At 40.7% G+C, this 22219-nt stretch overlaps 1 protein-coding gene and 1 long non-coding RNA gene across 2 annotated transcripts in view; one reads left to right on the top strand and one right to left on the bottom strand.

Moving 5' to 3' along the window:
• LOC135222565 (chromatin assembly factor 1 subunit A-B-like) overlaps positions 1-8762 on the bottom strand; it is a 45619-nt gene extending 36857 nt beyond the window's left edge. The window contains exon 1 of the mRNA XM_064260653.1: positions 8575-8762. Coding sequence (XP_064116723.1) covers positions 8575-8631 — 57 coding nt within the window. The 5' untranslated portion in view covers positions 8632-8762. The remainder of the gene's footprint in view (positions 1-8574) is intronic.
• The window catches only part of LOC135222581 (uncharacterized), a 92614-nt gene that overhangs the window by 60313 nt on the left and 10082 nt on the right, over positions 1-22219 (top strand). The gene's annotated exons all lie outside the window — the stretch shown is intronic.

The following is a 22219-nucleotide window of genomic DNA, read 5'->3' as shown; positions in this document are numbered from 1 at the left end:
ATATATATATATATATATATATATATAAACTTTGTTTAGTATTAGTACAGTATCGTGGTCTGTGTGGGGCAGTATACCTAGCTGTGAATAAATGGTAAACAAACTTGCTTGGGGGTGAAGTCATCCCCTGAACACTTCGAGAACCCCTCTCACTCGTTTTGTCTCTTCGAAACCTCCGTGTGTCTGTATTTTCGTTCTTGCTTCTTTTTGAACTCTCTCTCTCATTCAAAAGTTTCAGTCAGAGCTCCTTCCTTAGAGCCCCAACCGTGGCGGGATGATGATGTCAGACTTGAAGGCAACGTTGCCAAGCCAGGTCCATTCAGCACACTTCGGGAGTTTTGTGTAACCAGCCATCAACACCACCCAACCCTCCCCCTATCGCCCCTGGCCTCCTTAAAAAAAAAAAAGGTGACCTCCCCCCTTTATGGAGTGGGATCTGCAATTCATTCGTCGGCGTTGAAAATGCCTGTTGAGAAGAGGGGTGAGGCTGGAGGGGAAAGCCTGAGGCTAAAATTTGTTTGATTGAATTTCGGTCATCCCGCCACAGCCGACAGTTTCGTACCCAAAGCCTGTACCATGAAAAGGCCCTGACATTTTAACATGACTTGGTGTATAGATAGTCACATAAAAATTCATTTCACTTCACAGACGGGTCATTAATATTAACACAAAAGTGTTTCAATGTCTTTACGAAAATTGACCTTTTCGCCATTTTTTTTTGGGGGGGATAATACCTCGTTTCTTATTAAGAAAAATATATGACGCCGAACTTTTCATTCATATCCAAGCTCCGTTGTGACTCGCTGTTTCTTTTGTTTATGCCCACATTGCGTCTTGCATTGCCAGTTTAAACTTAAAAGTTTTTTATGGTGATACAGTCAGTGAATATCGCTGTTAAAAATTATTGATTGTCGCTCTTTGCATCTCTCTCTCTTTCTCCGGGAGCCATTCCTCCTAAATGAGAAGTTTAGCCATAATTGTCACGTACGTACTTTGAAATAATTAGTGTCGACGCATCTGAATACGAAAAATGCGGGAAAAAATGACCGCTATAGTAAAGAACAAAACATCAAAATTTTATGTCTTGTGGTATCAATAGGCTAGTAGCTACTTTTTCTTCTGGGGTACTCATACCCTATATATAACCCAGGCCATTACATCTTCCCCCTGCCCCATCTCACTCCTAAGTAACCAGGTGAATGCTCAAGTCTAAAACAATATTGATAAGATGGTTCGTGAGTTACGCGAAATAAATTGCGTAAAAAATACATCTGTACGCTACCCCCCTCAGTCACTCTTCTTTATGTAAATGATGATATTCACGTATTCCGGCTTTTGTTTGCTTAAGGAAGAGGCTTGTTCTTTCGTCATCCCTGTTGGAATTTTATGTCTCTCGTGTGGGGCCTGTCCGTTTCCTCTTGCATAGTTGTCCTATGTGTCAAATCCTTGATTGCATATGACTTCATACCCGAAGTAATGAAATATTCTGTGAGATCTCTCTCATGCTATGTAAGTATTTGCTAATCTCCGCAGCTTCTCGCAATCGCATTTCTTATCCCACAAATTTGAACCTGCACACCTGATCTATCCGTAATTTATCATCGAGCAATTCATAATAACCAGCTTTAGAGATATAAAGCACTACTGTCTCAGACTCTCGCTTACAGTAATCCAGTCACTTTCCTAACAATGCTGTCATTTCATGGCTTTTTGTTCTACCATACGTAACTCATAACTTTGGAACTTTTCTTTCGTCTAGTCATGCCTGCAGGTTTGAATGCCATACACACCCAAGGTAACGTCATGTGCTTGTTTACCCAACCTAACCCTGAACGGGGAAAAAATTGACAAGATGCAGAATGTTTAATTCTGCCGTGTGCAGACAAGACTTAGGTTGTAGTGTGAGAATAGTAACCTCCCATTCCTTTGTAGTGTCAAAGGAAGGTCCCAGCTTATGTAGACGACGAAAAGTGAAAAAGGAAAAGTGGTTTCATTGGCTCTTCTCGTTTCAGTAGTTGACTTTTAAAAAGACACCTTTATATATATATATATATATATATATCTATATATATATATTATATATATATATATATACACACACATACATACATACGTGGTTATTAGTCAGGTCCCCAGAAAACGCGTATCCTTCGTCAAGTGAATACTAATGATCAGTGTCCCAACTGTTCTTACCGTGATATTAATGAAATAATCGTCAGCCCAATAGTAATAATAATAATTGATATTATTATTATAGTAAATGGTACGGCACACGGCACTCCTCGGGAACTTCAACGGAAAACCCATTGTATCACTCAGGTAGTGCTGAATGTAAATTTCTGTTTTCCTTGCAGAAGAGGATCCAGCTGCTGCCGTGATGATAGGTCTTGTAACCCTAGAAGGACGGCAGAGTCACAGTGACTTAAATCAGGTTTCCGTAAAACAAATATGAGAGGTTTAAGTTTCAGAGGACAGGAAATAAGCGAAGATTAGACTTAAGAATAATGCACCGTCCTTGATGACGTAAATACATTCTAGTTTAACCCAAGAGCGAAACACAGAATTCTCTACATTGACATAAAGAACTTAACAGAATGAACAAACATTGCAGAATGGACACGAATAAACAAAAGCGTGAGACACTCTATACTGTGAGATTTTACAGTCACACTTTCGTGCTCACAGTTGTAACCAGAAATTATCCTCAGCCATGTAGAAGTTCCATCATGAAAAATGTATTAATAGAAGACCATAAACTAGGAAGGGAGATTTCTCTCATTTGAGTTTTAGCCTGAAAAAAAAAACAGGTATTTTGTAGGACGGTTATTTGGTTCAAAATGAACGAATTGAAAGAAAATTAAGAAAGGGCCTTAACAAGAAATATCTTTATTTTGGACGGAAGCCTTTTTGATGGTAGAAGCAAATATATCTTAGTTTAACCAGATCACTAAGCTGATTAACAGCTCTCCTAGGACTAGCCCGAAGGATTAGATATTTTTACGTGGCTAGGAACCAATAGGTGACCTAGCAACGGAACCTACAGCTTATTGTGGGATCCGAACCACATTACATAGAGAAATTAATTTCTAATCACCAGAAACAAATTCCTCTTATCCCACGTTGGCAGAGCAGGGAATCGAACTCGGTACTACCGAATCGGTAGGCGAGCACGTAAGCCACTCGTCCAACGAGGAACTTGTGACAGAGAGGGTGCTATAACCGCCAGAGTATTTACCTGCTCGAATCCGAGTAAGTCATGTTATTTATTTATTTTTCTTTTTTGTGTTGGGATGGGAAGTAGAAGTTAAGTACATCTTAGTTTAACCTGACCTCTGAGCTGATTAACAGCTCTCCTAGGGCTGGCTCGAAGGATTAGATCATTTTACGTGGCTAGGAACCAATTAGTTTCTAAGCAACGGGACCTACAGCTTATTGTGGGACCCAAACCACATTATATCGAAAAATTAAATTCTAATCACCTGAAATACATTCCTCTGATTCCACGCTGGCTGTAGCTGGGAGCGAACCGACTCGTCCAGCGAGGAACTGGGTGGAGGTAGAGGCTTCAAGGATGCGGATCCTTCCTCCTAAAACAAAATTCGTGTCTTGACTAACCGGAGTTCATACTCGTGGCTAATAGTGAGGGCTGTGGTTAGAGTGGCAGTCAGTCATAATGTTTTGGTGTTATGATGACATCTTGAGACGAAAGCACCTCAGTGATGATTGTATTCACGTAATGGATGGTCTTTCTCCAAGATGATTAGGTTTACAGTTTCGCTTTTTTGATTGTGGCACTGCTGTCCTTTTTGGGAAGGATAAGTGGTGGACATATTAGTCCTATCTGGCTAGTGGCATTGATGGAAAATTTAATATTATGACAAGATAGATATTTTTAACCCTCATATTATATATATATATATATAATATATATATAGATATATACATTTATATTATATATATATTATATTATCAGATATGTATATGTTATGTTGTGGGTGGGGTGTGGTTTGGTAAAGATGTTCTGTTACGACAGAAGTCGATCTAATAAAAGGAGCCCATATAAATGCCAAAATATAGAAAGAAAGTACTATATTTTAGACTACTATCTTCAGGTAGGTAATGAATGAGAAAAGTTACAGAAAAGGCAGTATTTATACCAAGAGATCCAACCACAGGTAAGCTGTTCTAGGTCACCCCCGCTGATATACAATTCCGCTCTAATCCTTTTAAGCGTTGGTTGAAGGAAGATTTTATCTATGACATCTGAATCCTAGGCGCCCTTTGAGGTGTTCATTACCTGTCTGTTTAATCAAGGCCGACTCTATCATTTGGCTTTTGTATCACATTTGCTGCTATGAATTATACGAGACAAATTCCAGTTTATTCTGGGGTTATGGTTATTTATATTGTTAAAAATAGCCAAGCACTGTTGTCCATACCTAGCTGAACATTATGTTGTATAAATGTCTGGGGAAGTGATTTTCTTGTAAAGCCGACGTAAGATTGGTCACAGTCCAGGCATAGGTTTTGTATACTCCTGAGTCCTTGGGGATTGTCTTTTGTTGGACATTAATCAGGGATTTGGGTAGGTAAAGGCAAAAGGGTTAGCTTTTCTGAGATTCTGGGTCACCATCTTAATCCTGTCCAGGTGTGGAATTTTTATTTTATTGTTGGATGTCTCTCTGGTCTAGTCTTGAGGCGGTCGGTAGAAAATTACGTTTGCTTTATGAATCGTTTTCTCAATTATATGGTCAGAATAACCTAAAGGAAATCTGTGGAACAAATTGGTAAGGCTCTTAGAATAGGTTGCTGGCTACACCTATCTTGATAGAAATGTCATGATAGCTAAAGTAGCGAATGTATGAAAGTGTGAACGTTGGTTTTCTGTATATGGTAATTTGTGTTCTGTCATGTGTTTAATTGTTAAAACACCAAGAAAATTAATTTTGTTGTCCGTTTCCCATTCAACTTTAAATTTGATGCTGGGCACTAATGCATTTAATTTTGAAAAGAATTAATCTATTATCCCAGAATGTTAGAATATCATCTACATATCTCATCCACAGGATGTTTTTGAAGATTGTAATTTTGCTTAGTTTCTAGAGGAGAATACAGTGTGAACCTTTTAGAAACGTCCTGAAATGGGTTTGAATGTTACTTAACAATATCTCGATAAGTACATAAGTGGCTTGAGTTATATCTTATCACTACTTGACTGAAACAAAATATGAAATAAAAGGTGGGCTTAAGAGGAGAAGAAATAAAGCCTTTGGACATTAGCGTGCAATGCTCTTGAGGCGTTGTTGAATATAAATGGTCGGGTCAAAACTGCATGTTTTAATATAAAGCTGAAAATACTGTGCGCATATGTGGTGTTGTAACCAGATTGGTGACTCATTTAGATTTATATAGTCTCTTTACATAATGTATAAGTAATAAACAGCGAATGGAGAGATTATAGTGGTGTAGGATTATTCTGAATTTGAATGGTTAAGAATTCGGGAATAGTTCCAAAAACAAAGCAAGTGTTTGATGGGTCTTGGAAGGTGTATGGATCGATCGAAAGAGGCGAGACAGCTGTAGTACTTGATATTTGAGAACACCCAGTAGAAATAAGTGGAAGGTAGAATTGCAAATGTCTGAAGTCATACAGCGTTTGCTAACCAGGTGAAAGAGATAGGATTGTCAAACGAGAAGGTAAGGTAAGTGTCAAATTGAGTCGGATTATGCGGGTGAAATTGATTATATTGTGAGTGACAGAAGTGGAAGTTGCCGAGACACACAAGTGATATGCGAGTGATCGTTACAGGTGATGGTTGAACGAGAGAAGTAAATCATGAAGTTAATGAGTTATGAAAGACAACAAAAGTTGTGGAATGTATGAATAATGTCTCGGGAGTTTATGAAAGCCAATTCGAGCTAGCTCTTTTTGAAAAAAAAAAAAAAAATGTGGTCGTTGCAAATTTACGAAAGTTTCTTGAAGCTTCTGAGATTAATTATCTGTTGTGTTCAGTGAAGGATGGGTGCTGAGATTATCCAGTCGTTTGCAAAGAATACGGTCAGACAGATTGGTGATAAGGGGTACGGTGTTCGAAAGTCTTCGAAAAGAAAGGGGTGATTGATAAAATGGCAAAAGCGTTCGAATAAAGGGACTTAACGTAATGACTGCGTTGGAAAGAGCATGGTGAAAGCGTGAAAGTGCCGCAGATTATGTAATATGGGTCGACTCCTTTATGTTTATACAACAGCTGTTACTCGGATTTTTTTTCCCCTCTAGTTTGTAACTGGTTCACCAGCGAGGCCCAAAAATTGTTCGAAATTCGTTATACGTCATTCGACATCTTAAGCAGAATGATGTAGCTACTGTGTCCGTACCGTACTTGAAATGTTACCAACATCCCCCCCTCAAAAAAAAAAAAAAAAAAAAAAAAAAAAAAATCTATAACAAGAGCCACCAAAACCAAATAAATAAAAATATATAATTAAGCTGAAGTTTCAGTTTGGGAATGTCCTAATTCACGCACACGATATATATATATATATATATATATATATATATATATATATATATATATACTATATACATAGAGAGAGAGAGAGAGAGAGAGAGAAAGAGAGACGAGAGAGAGAGGAGAGAGAGAGAGAGAGAGAGAGATGAGAGAGAGAGTATCCCGCACATAAGCAAGAAGAGGCAGAAAAGGAAATTTTCATTTTTCTCAAAGCAAGGAAGATGGAACTGCTGGGCACCCCAAAATAAATATCGAAGTGCTTTCACCTGAAACAGCGAGTGCATAGTGCAAATTGCTTTTCCGAAAACAGAAGTCGAAGAGACCCTCCGGAACCGACTTGGACTCAGTAACCTTACTGGAGTCTAATGAAATATGAAACAGGACCGACTCACTCGTAGTGTGTGGGTCCTGGTATGAAAGGAGCTCCCTGCCATACACAGAGGAGACGAACTGAGCACACTTGAATCCGTGAAATCAAAGTAGTAGTATAAAGAAAGCAAAACCTTGACTTGATATATGAAAGTGAGCAACCGCAGATGGTCACCACTTGAGTAAAAAATTATTGAGCGTGAGTCAACACCCCCCGCGGTTTAGGGAGCGCGAGAATGACGAAGGATCGAAAAGGAATCCAGCAGCCCTACCTGTAATCCTACACGAAGTCAGGAATAGATGGGGGGGGGGGGGGGTGTTGGAGGTGGGTAGTACGAACGAGTCATCGAAGAGTCAAGGCAAGCTGCTGTTACTAGACAGCTCGAAGAGTATCGACCCAGGTGATTTCGTACCAAACTCCATTGTTAACATCGTTCATGCGGTCGTAGGTTTTTCTTACACAATACCATCGGTCAGAGAAGAGAGTAACCGTGCTCCCAATTTTGAGAGAGAGAGAGAGAGAGAGAGAGAGAGAGAGAGAGAGAGAGAGAGAGAGAGAGAGGGAGTCCCTTTTTCAGTTATTATTGGAAACCCAATTTTACCTCAAGATGAACAAAGCAGACTGTAGTTAGCTATAATTTATTCTTTTGATTTAAAATGTCATGCTTCTCTAGCGTCGATAACCAACAATATGCGTCAGTTGCATTTGGTTACTTAATGATCTTACGACAACAAACGAATAAATGGCTTGTGTATGTGTTACCATATCAAGCGAAAATTCTGGTTACATGAAACTAATTATTCTCCGAAAAATAAACTCATTTTTAAATTACCCTCAGGATAATTTCACCTAAAATAAAGATAATTCAGAGCGTCCGAACGGCGAGAGAGATAAGCACGAAATGTTCGATGGGTAGCCTGCCGCTAACTGTGCTTTTCTTCTATTCGCTTCCTAAAGGTGACATTTCAGACATTTCACAAACCCACCTCTTGCGGTTACCAATCTTGCCACCACCAAATATCAACATGCTGTTCTTAACACCTAAGTCGATAACGTAGTGAATATTCTAAAGTGACTGGTAAGTTCGAGATGTTGTGGTTGCAAGGATGATAAAGTTTTAACATTTTTTGTCGTAATCAATACGATTTTTTTTCCGATTTGAAATTCATATGCGCACTGAAACACACTAAAACCAAGATTTCACGACAAATGTTCTTGATTGTAAAAATAAATTCTTGCTTCTTCTCGTCACATAATTAATTAAATAATTTTTCAAATTTCTGTTTGGTGTTACACGTTCTACGAACCTAATAAAATAGAAAAAATTAGCGGGAATATCTACGATACTTTTGGCGGGATTTTCTAAGACTTTTGGCGGGAAATTTAGTTTTGAAACCGGGTTCTGCACAGGATTGATCAACCCCCAGCCAACACGCCATTTTGGCTGCGGACAACGGTATTCTAAATTACAAACGGACAATTTATTCTCAAAATTAAGGAGTGACATGGATAGGGAAGCTACTTGGGGGTTTGGAGAGGATATGTACGAGGGACTGGTGGACTAAATCCTGGGTACACAAGAAAGCATGAATTTAGAAATCGAACGTCTCTTGGCGTATTTAGCCCGTGATGCCGCTCTTTCGATGGTCTCAAGACCGTCATGAGGTGAGAAAGAAAAATTATTTTCACACTTACCGCTGGCGGAGTACCGACGTCGTTCTCGTTAGCGGTGACGGTGGCGTCGTCCGACATGGTAATGATGATTTTGTCGCTTAACTGTTACAAACGGACGCGGAGGTGAATTTTGAAGTGTTGCTACAGAGCCTCTGGTTAGCAGAGTGTGGCGGGTGGGAGACGGTCACGTGACACCGGTGCTGCTGTTCCCGCCACATCACCCCCGCCCCTTGTTCTCAGTTGCTACAATCGTTCATCAATGCATCGGCACAAGATTTCTATTATTGTCCCACCATTCTTTGCCTTAAACTTTGCAGGCTGAGATTTATCGCCCCGCAGCAATACAAGCATCACTTGCAAACGAAGGAAAAGAAAACCTTTAACAACTTACTGAATCAATGTTACTGACCTTGTCGAGTGACCTTGTGTGCTGTACTTTAGATAATTTTGCAATGTATTTTTTAGCATGTCACAGTTATTTTTTATTTGCAATTTTTCATAATTTTAAAAGAGTACTTTTTCGTTTAAATATCTTAGATTTATATGTTTAAACATTACAATCTTATTAAATTTAATTTCATTTTGCAATATGTTCACTGTATCCATTTTGTATCAATGGATCCTAAAACAGCAGTGAATATAAAACAACGAATATTTCTTTTTTTTGTAAGTTTGTATTAAAGTAGGCAGTGACATTTACAGTTTTCAAACATGAGTTTTCCGTTTCATTCACTTTGAAGGTGAATGTGAACGAAAAGGATTCAGAACACAACAGGTATTTCGGTCTTATCGAACTGCATTTTTAGTGAATGACGCGATAATACCGAGGTTAAGACTACTCAAACATGGCAACTCTGAATATTACGCTTCTTCTGCCAGACTGCATTTGGCGATGTTTTGTACTTATTTAGTTTTACTAATAGAATTTCCACAGCTAACATTATATAACAGAAGTACTTGGACACCAGTGCTTTGTTGTTATCGAATCTCAAGGACCGCATTGATGAATTTGTTTGTTTGTTTGGCTTGACATGCGATCTTTACCCTGTATACTGAGTAAGATGAGAAATAGACCGTGGGTTAGGTGATCTTGAAATGAATCAGAGCTTCAAACTCTGAAAGAAACAAATCCTAAAGATTAGTAGGAATTGTTTGGAAAGGAAATTCGTTAGGCTATGATTCGATAGACTCGGGAGTCTTGAGTAACATTCGCTCTCCTTGCCAAATATCCTTTAACGTGATGAGCAATACAGCCTATGCCCTCTCTCAATTGACGACTTCCACTATTGCAACAGTAAGCAACATTTTATTTTCATTTTAGAGCTTTCATTGCCAGAAAATTTCGTTTTTCGGATTGATGGGCGGGACCGACGTCAGGACATCTCGAAAACTTGCTATAAATCGAGACAAGAGTGGTAGGGACAACGTGAGAGAGAAAAAAAAGGCAGAAATAGAGATCCTACGTTAGGCAACACAGAGTTAGCCAAAAACGAGGAAGGATAGTGAACAAAACCCCCTTGTCTACCACAAACGCATACACACACGCACACACACCTCGCCCCGGTGACGTGAGATTGGCCCATTGGTGAGGTGGGGGGGACGTGTATCGTTTGGGGTTAGGGGGTTTCAGTGATGTGGAGAGGGGATTCGGTCTTTGATGCCAACTCCGCGGGAAATGCATATGTTTTATTCATCCCCTTTTCTCAACACAACAGCCGTCCTGAAAGTTCTCGGACTGTGTCACAGAACCGAATGATGCTCTAGAAACAGATCAATCGTCCGTGGGATAACCGGTCTCGCCGCTGTTAGCTTCTACACGTTCTCCTTGCCCAAGTCGAACGTGTTCATGAAATGGTTGCGTTTCTCTCTCTCTCTCTCTCTCTCTCTCTCTCTCTCTCTCTCTCTCTCTCTCTCTCTCTCTCTCTCTCTCTCACTTGCATGTCGTTTGCCCCTCCCAGCTCTCCCCGCAAACGCTTCATTACCATATCATTTGCATAGGCCTCCATCGGGGTTCAGGTACTTCCGAAGCGTACTGTGCCGGATGGAAATGCACTTGATGTGTTACTAATACGCCGGGATAAGGAAGAGAGAGAGAGATGACATTTCTATGTAGCCTACCTATTTGACTAATTGTCTTGATTCTGAATCTCCCAATGGAGTGGTCTGCATAACGTAAGATTAATTTTTTTCGTAGATGCTATTTTTGAAATAAAATATGATGGAAATTTGGGCTTGACTTACACAGAAGAAGAATTTGTTGAAAATTAGCTGTCATTTACTCTCAAATACAGTGTCACCTGGAGGACATAGGCTTATCATTTCGAAAGCGTAATGAGATGGCTTAAAAGATAGGAGTTAGTTCTTTTATTTGATAATAATAATAATAAAAACTTGAAAACTCCGTTACCAATTAGGAAGCAAGAGACTTTTTATACCTATTACCAGTGCATGCCTAAGACAAGTCATCATTGGCGAGATGTTTGTAGTTCCATCCTCATCCCCCCAAAACCCAACTAACTGCTTTTGAATGCACACAAACACACACACACACACACACACATATATATATATATAATATATATATATTATATATATATATAGATATATATATAAAGAGAGAGAAAGAGAGAGAGAGAGAGAAGAGAGAGAGAGATCTATGCATTTGATTCAACATCACTGTCCCTATCGTTTCCAAAAGGACTTCCCACAGCCTCGGCAGACCCTCGGCAACCGTCGCCGGGAGATATTTTATTGATCGCATAATGATGCAGACGAAGCTTTAGCATAAAGGAGGCCATCTGATCGACAGTCTCCGAAGTGTCATCAGTCCACGCAGCTTTGCTGTCAATTGTCAAGTATTAATAATAAATGGTGGAAGTAGATTGCTATCAAGAGGGGAGTATGGTTGTAACTCAACTGCTATCACATTAATGACTCTGAAACAGTAATGTCTGGTGTAGCTCAGCTGCTATGGAACAGTAATATCGTGCAATTCATTTGCTATGAAACAGTAATTTCTGGTGCACTTCATCTGATATTAAATAGTAATGTATAGTACAATTCATCTGCTAGGGAACAGAATATCTGGTGCAACTATCTGCTATTATATAGTAATGGCTGGTTCAACTCATCTGCTATCAAGTAGTAATTACTGATAACTAACTGCTATCAAGTAGTAATTAGTGGTGCAACTTAACTACTACTAAATATTAATTATTAGTAAATTCATGGCTTATAAAGTAATTACTGGTGCAGTTCAGCTACAGTCAAGTTGTAATTACTCAAAGATAATCAACTATTGAAAAGTAATATTCAATTTATGGTGTAACTCAACTAGTATAGATTAGGGAATATTGGTGCCACTAAACTTTCAAGAGCTCTTGTGTTTGAGCTCTTCTCCAATGCGCTGAGAGGAGGAAGTCGAGGACACTCCCGGTTTTCTATACTGACCAATTTATTGGTGGCTCCAGGAGCATAAGCCCATGTTGGCATAAGGCCAGCTTAATCTGCCGTGAACGTATGAAAAATTTTCAGGTTTGATTTTTGCCTGAGTTGTGTGTAGTACGTGAACATTGCTTTCCATTCCATGTCCACTCGCTGGAATGCAGGTGTTTCAGAGACTCAAAATACGGAAAATAGAAGCTGACTAAAACGAATAATAAAGAAAATAAGACTGAGGACCCAAATTGACATTTCCAGTAATGGCAGGTACTTTATAACATGTAGAATATAAATTAGATAACGGGTCTTTAACGTAGAATTAACTGTAAGTGCCTCAGCAAAACAATGCTACGATGTGAAAAAAAAAAAAAAGTTTAAATATCTGGATGCACTGTATAAATTGAATAAATTCAGATTTCCGCAAGCTTAGTGTGGAAAAAGATCCGGAAACTGGATGGTAAATAAATTTCCTAACCTTTACTATCCTTGAAAATGAACAACTAACTAATTGAAGATACACATGATATCGTAAATAAGTTGGGGAAGCAGTTCTCCCTTCTGTCAGTTCTTTCTTTGTTGATGATTTTTCCATCAATTACACTCCACCTGAGCCACAAGTAGCAAGTAGACAATTCAAAGAACCATTGACATCATCGGAGAATGTAGGAGTTTATGCCAAAGAATAACCAAGGAGGTTCCAACAACTTTGAAGAATAACAGTAATCTCCCCTATAGTGATCAAATGACGTTTCTTGGAATATTATTGACTGAAGCCACTTCATCTCCACATATAAAGTTATTTTATCCAGTTTCACTTAGGGAACAGATGAAATACCTTTTTGTATTGGTAACATGCTCTGTTTAGTTCAAAGTCAAAATATAATTACCAGACATACTTCAGTGCTTGTAAAACAAGATTGAAAGCTATAGTAGATGTCATTCATAATAGGGGTCTACTATATCTTAGAGCACAGATAGTATAGGTTAGCCAAGGCAACAACCTCACATTGAGATAATACTGCTAGAGAGAGATTAGGGTCCCTATTATGGCTGGCCAGTACAGTGTTTTAGGGTCCCTTGCTGGCCATGGACTTTTTCTTATGCCAACAACTCGGAATAGCCTGGCATATTCATTAAGGAATCTTTTACTGTTAACACATACTTAACAACAGTGAACACCCAGCACTTCCCATTTTCTTGTGTGGAAGACTCAGTAGCATGGTTGGTCTCTCTTATAAAAGAAGGGCACTCCAAAATAAACCATTCTTCTTCAGTATGGTACCACAGTCTTTGTACTGGTGTTTTCCATGGTCTTGGATGGAGGTTCCCTTGCTTGGGGTTACCCTCAAGCTCACTTTTCTGTCAGTTCCCGCTTCCTCTTGTTTCAGACGGTGTGTAGGGCAGACTTAGTAGAAGGGTTAAGGATACCTGGTGGTTTCGCAAGTTTGGTTTACTCTCATTTTCTTTCTCCTTATCTTTACATGCGACTTCATTTTTAAAACCATCACTACTGCCCCTCCTTCAGTGTCTGGCAAATCGGGGGAAGTATTTGCCCTAGTCAGGTGTGGCGCCTCCTCCCTGTTGACCAGTTGGCGATAATATTGTCTTCTTATGGGCATGCACCTATCATTATTGATTTTACTTGTATGCATTGTCCATGATCTTGTTTTGTTAAGTTTGTCAATATTCTTTTATGTTTGTGTTGTACGTTATTGCTTCTTTCTGGCAAATTTGAACTTAGTGCTGGTCCACAGAGTTGGCCACAAAATTTGTTTTTATTTTACTTAGCAATGCCCTTGGATTATATATAAGAAGAAAAAGGACTTTGATGTTGCTGCTATCAATTTTCATATCCTCTTTTGTTCTGAAACTTGTACTGTATCTAATTTGCGACATATTTCCGTCCGAACGGTTGATTACAGGGTTAAAGTGGCACTCAAGTGTAATGCCATTCCAAGGACTTGTGAAATGGCTTTATAAGATAGAGAGGGTTCCTCTGAATTTCACAGGCCATGGTATTAGTGCTGATGTCTTGAATACAGGTAGTCAAAGTCTATGGAAGACTAATAACTCTATATGACTTTTCTGGCAATAGGAATCCCTATATGGATGACATTATGTATGGCTGCTTGCTTACTAAAATGGCTGCATTTTAGGAAGCTGATTCTAAGGCTTGATTCATTTTTGTTTTTTATTACAATGCTCACCATACTGATGAGCTGAGCTCAGCTGCCACAGATAATGATGGTGTTGATGCTATTGATTTTTCCACTATTTTTGGGTGTTTGCAGTTATTAAAGGAGCTCACATACCAATCTGGCAGCTGCAGCTGCGTGACTTGATATGTACTACAGATGTTAGTGGGATTGAATCTTGTGGAGAAGCTTCGTTTTTAAGTTAATTGTATCAAAGTTTGATCAAGGATAATATAGAAATGGATCACTTGATGTAAATTTTACGAGTTACGTAGTACTGTACTTGGAATCCCGGGCCAATTGGGATGATATTCACCATGATCTTATTAAGCTCAGCTGGACCAATATTTATACGCCGGAATATTGTTGAGTGTTTAAGTGATTACGTCATCACTATTATCGAGTGACGAATTATATGTAAAATCCTCAGTTTTATCTTAAAGATAAGGCATGACTTAATACTGCATGTAAGCTTGCCTATTGTAATATACAAGATTATCATTTCAGTAGGAACAGTCAGTTGGACTTTTTGTGTCAGTTACATTGAACTTAGTAGTTAAGGTCAGGTAGTCTGTGAGAGATCCTATAGTAAGGGTGTGAATGAGATCCAGAGACAATTAATGAACTCATAATTTTTTCAAAAGCTTCCAAGAAGAAGCAATAAAATCCCAGTTCTTATTTCGTGATGAGATTTTTGCTGCTGAATTATCAAACTAAAATCTGGAGGAATTGTGGACAAAACATATGGTGAAATTTCACGATTCATTCCAATTCCATAGCACCCTTGAAACCAACAGACCTTTCAATCTTTTATCCAGCTATTCAGAAATCTAGGGATGGCTGATGGTTTCCGATCTGTTACATAGTTTTGATGATTGCTGGCCTATGTTGATATCAGAAATAAAGGACTGGTTATGGAAACCAAATGTATATCGAAATTAGATGATATTGATTATCCCTCAGTTCACCTATACAGTGTGGAGTGGCCTATCCAGTCTTACATTGTACAACAGTATACAAGTAAATAGGGCTGCTTTTGAGAACCTTAAATATCGGTCACTTCTCCCTTCAATTGACTCGTGGTCATTGTCATATCAGAGTATTCAGGATTTTTAGACAGACAAGCAGACCGAGGGTAGGGATTGTAAACTCTCATGAGTGAGAAGAGAGAAGGCGACATATTATGACGTTCCATAGAAGAGGGTTTTGAATGTTGATGTTAAGATCGATAGCGTGATGATTTTTTTAAAAGCTGTTAAGACTTACAATGTTCAAACTAACTGGCTCCTTTGGTATATGAACAGATTTTTCTCGAGATTTTCGCTTGTTTAATGCTTCTAAAATCAGCACTAAATGTTAAGTAAATTTGGCTGTGCACGTCGTTAGAATACCGTTGTCTACTGATATAATATTTTGAATACTTCTCCCGTGATATCCAGAATCTGACATTTGGAACTTTGCTACAGCAAAGAAAACGATAGGGACTTAGCAGATTTGAGATTAAAATTTGGGAAAAAATTAAGTTATGAATTCTTAAAAATTAAGAACACTATCCAAACCTCTACTTTTCAGTGGCTATCAAAAATTTTTATCATTTAATTGATCAATTTTGTAATTTTCATGGTCATCTCTTATTGTTTTCAAAAGATTGATTACTTTAAATAAAAATAATTATACAAATTTTGGTTGACTTGAAAGCAAAAACAATTTTTTTCGTACTGATTGATCAGTTCTTTTGTCAATATTCCCAAATGTATTTTATAATATGACATTTTCATACATCAGTCCACACCATCCATCTCCTTACAAACTACTGTTAGTCAGGTCTGATCTCTGATAACAGGTCTGATTCCAGATATCCAGACAAAGACTTTTATCAATACCTTTCACACCTTACGGGGGAGGTGCTTGTGGTGGTATATGGCCAGTTTAATCTAATGCAAGCATCCAGGTCTTTAAATCTTAATTGCTTCTTGGCCTCTATATCTTTATCATAGATCATCCAGAGAAGCTCAGAATTTTTGGTAGTTTGTGGTCCACAGGATTACTATTTGATTGAAGCATTCATGAGCATCATGTGCATAAAGATTGGCAGTAGCTATGTTCCATTAAATCATTTACGATCATGAATTGTTTTTCCCTTTTTCATATTTCACACATTTGATTTTACTGCAAAGATTCAAACATTTAACAGCTAATTTTGCTTTTCCAAACTTCAGTTCATCAGCATTGTAGTTCTCCTTGTGATGGGCTTACACGCCTTTCTTTCTGATATGGTAATGCCACCACACTTAAAAAATCAGTGGCCATTCTCTTTAGCAAAACGACGCTCAAGAAGAACAGTGTGGCGATTTATTGATTTAAGTGACACTAAAGAACAACCATAGAATTATATTACACTCTTAATCAACCTGCATTTCTTACTGGTTGTCTGTCTTTTCACTAAGAACTGGCTCATATTCAGTGCATTTTTAAGTGTACAGTAAAGGGATTTTGACGAAGGAAAAATCTATTTCTGGGCAAGGGCCCGTGTCGCCCAGTGAAATGTCCTTTTAGCACACATTTCTAAGGTAAATTAATGCTAACATACCAGAGAAAAAAGCTAAAATGGAAATGCCAGAATATTCTGGCTTGCTCACCTTATATAAAAGGTGTTGGTATGGTTTCTGGGGCGAGTGAAACCACTACCACGGGTCTCTTACCATTTAGATTCATCCCTCTTCGAAATCCCTCTACCAGAGAGGGGCGGCCGATGCAAGGGCCACTCCCAGCTACGACTACTACTAGCGCCTCCAACGCTACCACCAGCGCCTCTACCGGTCATCCTTGGAGTTATAATAGAAGGGTGGGATTTCACTGGGCGACACGGGCCCTTGCCCAGAAATAGATTTTTCCTTCGTCAAAATCCCTTTTCTGGGCTCGGCCCGTGTCGCTACATGAAATAGTACCAGAGAATTGGCCACAAGCTTGAAATAAATGAGCAAAAATAGATATTGTAAGGAACAAATGAAAAACAATTAAGGTTAATTAGTATAATCTAAAATAAACTTATGAACTAGAAATAATTATAATAAAGGCTTAGGAGTAAACATAGTAACTTAATATTAACCTTAAAGTTAGATACAATATCATACAATATAAATTCTGTGTGAGTAATCCTAAAATAAAAATAAGGAAACATCACAACTATGTACAACATGTGGCATCCAAGGCATAAGTAAGGCCACATGGTGGCAGAGCCACAGGAAGAATGTCAGTGAGGCAGGTAGAAAGGAGATCTAGATCTAAGCTACTTATCACTACTTAAGCAGTGTCAGGAGAAACTGTGTTTCCCGCTGCCACTGCTGGAAATTTAAGAGCTTCTAAGAACTTGAGGTAGTGACGTTTGAACACTGTCGGAGATTTCCAGCCTGTATACTTTTTCAGATCATCAAAATTCATATGCTGAAAGTAGTTGACTGAGGTAGCTACTGCCCTAATGTCATGTACCTGGGGGAAAGATTCTGGGCTGGCTTTTTTAATGAAATATAATATTTGCTGTCTAATTCCTTTTAAAGAAATGGTGCCACCTTTTTCCCTCATGAATAAAGGGCCTGAAGATCTTATGGCCGTTCGAGCAAGGTATGCTCTTAGGGCAGTAACTGGACATAAGGAAGGGTCCTGAGGAAGTGAGAGAATTTTCCAAGGGGCCCACCTCGCCTGTGGGTCCTCATTTTTAGCTAAAAATTGACGATCTGGAGAAAGTAATACTTCTCCTGAAGGGAGAAACTCTATATGACCTGAGTCTCTAGATAGAGCCGACAGTTCAGATACCCTGGCTCATGAAGCTAGACTTAAAATGTTTTCCTCAGGAGGGGTAAAAAGTCACATGAATCGTTATCAGTATCTGAGGCCAGCTTGAGAACATCATTTAAGAACCATGACACAGACTTAGGCCTCTCTGATGGCCTGAGCCTAGCACAGGCTCTAGGGATAGATGAAAAATAAGAGTCTGTTAGATCTATTTTGAAACCAAACTGGAAGATTTTCTTTAGTGCCGATTTAGTAGTAGTGATAGTACTAGCTGCTAAACCTTTTTCAAATAATGATCTAAAAAAGGAGATGGCCAGGTTGGTTGTCATGGTTTGAGATTTGGACTTCCTCAGAAAAATAGCTAGTTTTTTAACTGCTGAGTCATATTGACGAAGGGTTGACTCTTGTTTATCCGATTCTAAGAATAGCATGTTTTGAGGGTCAATGTTGGCATCCCTTTTTGCCGCAAACTTCATGAAGTCCATAAAGTTAGGGTTTTCTGAATTCCTGAGGAGGCGTACACAGTCTTCGTTTGTACTAGTTGGGATAATTTGGGATTGGGAATCTGTGGAGGTTGGAGTCCCAACTCCAATAGAAGTGGGAACCAATTGCTCTTGGGCCAATTGGGGGCTACTAGAGCAACGCGTCCCTTGAAAGTCCTGAGTTTGTTCAGAACCTTCAAAAGAAGATTCACTGGAGGAAAGATGTAAATCTTCTTCCATTGATTCCAGTCTATAGCCATGGTGTCCGTGGCATAAGCCAGAGGGTCCAGGTTGGGAGCCACGTAGCAAGGGAGTTTGTGATTTGACTCCGTGGCGAAAAGATCCCCCTGAAGCCCCGGGACTTGCTGACAGATCCAATTGAATGACTGCTTGTCCAGGGACCACTCCGACTCTAGTGGGAGTGAGCGAGATAGCACATCTGCTATCACGTTCCTTACTCCCGCTAAGTGTGTGGCGGACAGGTGCCCTTTGTTCTTGGCTACCAGTGAGAATATGGCTATCATGACATGGTTCACATGGCATAACTTGGAGCCTCCCCTGTTGATGCAGTGTACTACCACTGCACTGTCTAACACCAGCTTGATGTGAGATTTCTTGGCTGGTTGAAGTCTTTTCAGGGTGAGGAACACTGCCATAACTTCCAATACATTGATATGGAGCTGGCGGAATGGAAGGGACCAAGTTCCTTGTACTTTCTTGTACTTAGAGTACCCTCCCCAGCTGCTTAGTGATGCATCTGTGTGGATAACTAATGCCGGCGGAGGGAACTGAAGGGGAATTGACTTCAACAAATTCTTGACCTCCGCCCAGGGGTAGAGGTGCTTGCGTAAGATCGCCGGGATAGCGGACAGCTTGTCCCGGGACCTGTTGTTTGCCCTTGAGCGCCAGACTCAGTTTATGTCTTTGAGCTTTGCTTTTAGCAGAACGTCCGTTACTGAGGCAAATTGTAGAGAGGCCAGGATCCTTTCCTGGCTCCTTCGAGACGTTTGCTTGCACTTGAGAAATTGTCTGGTCGCTTTGGCTATTTCTCTCCTCTTCAACGACGGTATTGATAGTGTGTGTGAGTTCAAGTCCCACTGAATGCCCAGCCACTGAAAGCGAGAGTCCGGTGTCAACCGGGACTTGGTCTTGTTTATCTGGAATCCTAAGTGTTCCAGAAACTGGATTACTTTGACCTCGCTTTGTGGCATTCTTCGATGCTTGTGGTACAAACGAGCCAATCGTCCAGATACGCAACCAACATTATTCCCTGAGACCTGAGTTCTTGAACCACTGTCTCCGCCAATTTTGTGAAAATTCTGGGGGCTACATTGAGCCCGAAAGGCATTACCTTGAAGGAGAATGCCTGGTTCCCTAGTCTGAAACCTAGGAACAGGCAGAAGTGTCTTGCTACTGGAACATGATAGTATGCGTCTGTAAGATCGATAGAGGTGGTGACGGCCCCACGGGGTAGTAAGGTCCGCACCTACGAGATAGTCAGCATCCTGAACTTGTCGCAACTAATGAATAAGTTTAGACGGGACAAGTCTAGAATTATTCTTCACTTGTTTGAGCCTTTCTTTGGCATGCTGAACAAGCGACCTTGAAACTTTAAGTGCTTGACTCTTTACACTACTCCTTTCTGAAGGAGTTCTTGGGCGTACTATATCAATTCCGCTGTTGGTTGTTGATAGAAGATTTTGAATGGAGGAGGGCCTTTGGTCCAGCTCCATCCTAGGCCTTTGGACACAATGCTCTGTGCCCAGCTGCTGAACCTCCATCTGTGACAAAAGAGGAACAGTCTCCCTGCTACCTGAGGGTTCTCACTGGCTCGGGGAAGGGCGTGTCCCACGCTCTCCTCGTAAGTGCTTACCTCGGCTGGATGCTCTTCCGCCGCCTCTCTGACGAAAGGCACCCCTAGCCCTGCTACCCCAGCCGAACCTGTTGAAAGGTTGAAATGACTGGCCTTCAAATACTGGGTTGAAGGCCGGGGAGACAGCGTAGGAGGTGGAGGCTTGGTTTTGAGGCGGCGTCAGCAGCAGAAACTGTTGCTGAGGCTGTGCCTTTGACGTCGATGGTTGCGGCAACTGAGAGACCGGAACCGCCTGAACCATTGTCTGTTGCTGGGGAGCCTGGAAAGGCTGGAATTTCCTGGGCTTCTTTGCCTTCTTGGCTGAAGAAGTCGACTCAGATTTCCTTTTACTGGATAATCCCCAGCAAACTTTGAGAGACTGGTTGAGTATTGTAGCCTCACATTGTACCGAGTTTACTACCGACTCTGGGAACAGCTCAGCACCCCAGGTCGGAGCGGGCAGTAATTTATTGGGCTCGTGACAGATGGTGGCCTCTTGCAGGACATGTTTCCGACAATTACGCCTTGCCACGATAAAGTCATACAAATCACATTGCACTGTATGCAAATGTGATTTGGCTATGAGCTTAAACAGAGATTCGTCACCGTATGTCACAGCTGAAACCTCTGTCATGACCAGTGTATTGAGGGATCTGGATAGTCTCGTTCGGGCATCGAATTCGGCCTGAATGAGACTGTCTGGAAGTCTAGGTAGCCGCTCACTAAATTGTGTGATGGCGCAGTCTGGTTTCAGTTTCCCAACCGAAAAGGTGGCCGGGAGATCTGACCATAGATCTTCCATACCAGGGAGGAGGAGCGATGTAGGCTCTGTTTCCCGGAGCTGCGGCATCGGCTCGTCTCTCATAGCGGCCTGCATAGTCAGCTCCGTCACCTTCGTAGTGAACGGGATGGGTGTTTCTCCGTTCACTACGAACATTGTGAAAGCGCTTTTAAACGCTTGGACCCTGGTATTTATACAGTCCCAATCCTCTAGGCTTCTAAGCAGTCTCGTTGGGCTTGATCCCGGCCGAAGGTCACCGTCTCCTTAGGGACCTTATCTTCTCTCCATAAGGCAGGCATAACCGATGAAGGGGGGTTGCAAATTTGCTGGGTGAAACTCGAAGACCTCAAGCCTTCGAGTTCCACAGTCCGCCAACGTCGGCATCCCGTCCTTGAAGGGGGCTTATGACGAGATCCTCCAGGGATTACTCGCCGTGTAAGGAGGGAGAGTATTGTAGTTCGGCTGTGCTTGGGCTGCCATGCCGGGCTGTGCAAGACCTGTCGCGGGGTTTTCATGGAGACCTGCTACGAGGTTCTCCTGAGTGACCAGCCTATCCGAGATAGCCCGGATTGAGTGGCCTGACTCCTCCAAGGAAGAAGAGATGTGGGAAAGCATTTCTTGGAACTTGTCCTGGACCAAGTTCCCTACCAGACTACCCATTTGCTGCATAATGTTTGCAGTAAATGAGTCTGTGTCAAAGGGAGTAGGTTCCCGCTTCTCCCTGGGAGTCTTAGGACGGGCTCCTGTTGAGGTTGAAGGCTCAGGGTCGGGTAGGAGCTGAGCCTTGTCCTTAGAAGACTTTCCTCTGGAGCCCTTTGAATGTGAAGAAGTCCTAGGTTTTTCTCCTCCGGGATGGTGAGCCGGAATGGTGAGCCAGAGATTTCTGAGAGCCACCCGAACTAAACTTCTTAGACAGAGTCTTGTGAAGCGTTTTGATATCACGCTTCCCTTTAACCTTAGGGATCGCCTGGGTGGACTTCGGTCTGACCGATTGCCCATCCTCGGAGAATCCCTGGAAGGAAGAAGAAGAAGGAACAGGAGAAGATCTAAAATGGCTCAAGGGTAAACCTTGAGCCCCTAAACCTGCCTCACTCACCTTCCTACCTGCGGCGTCTACCGTCAT

This window comes from Macrobrachium nipponense, chromosome 20 (assembly GCF_015104395.2).
Source record: "Macrobrachium nipponense isolate FS-2020 chromosome 20, ASM1510439v2, whole genome shotgun sequence".
Taxonomy (NCBI): Eukaryota; Metazoa; Arthropoda; class Malacostraca; order Decapoda; family Palaemonidae; genus Macrobrachium; species Macrobrachium nipponense.
This window is presented reverse-complemented; position numbering and strand designations above follow the sequence as displayed.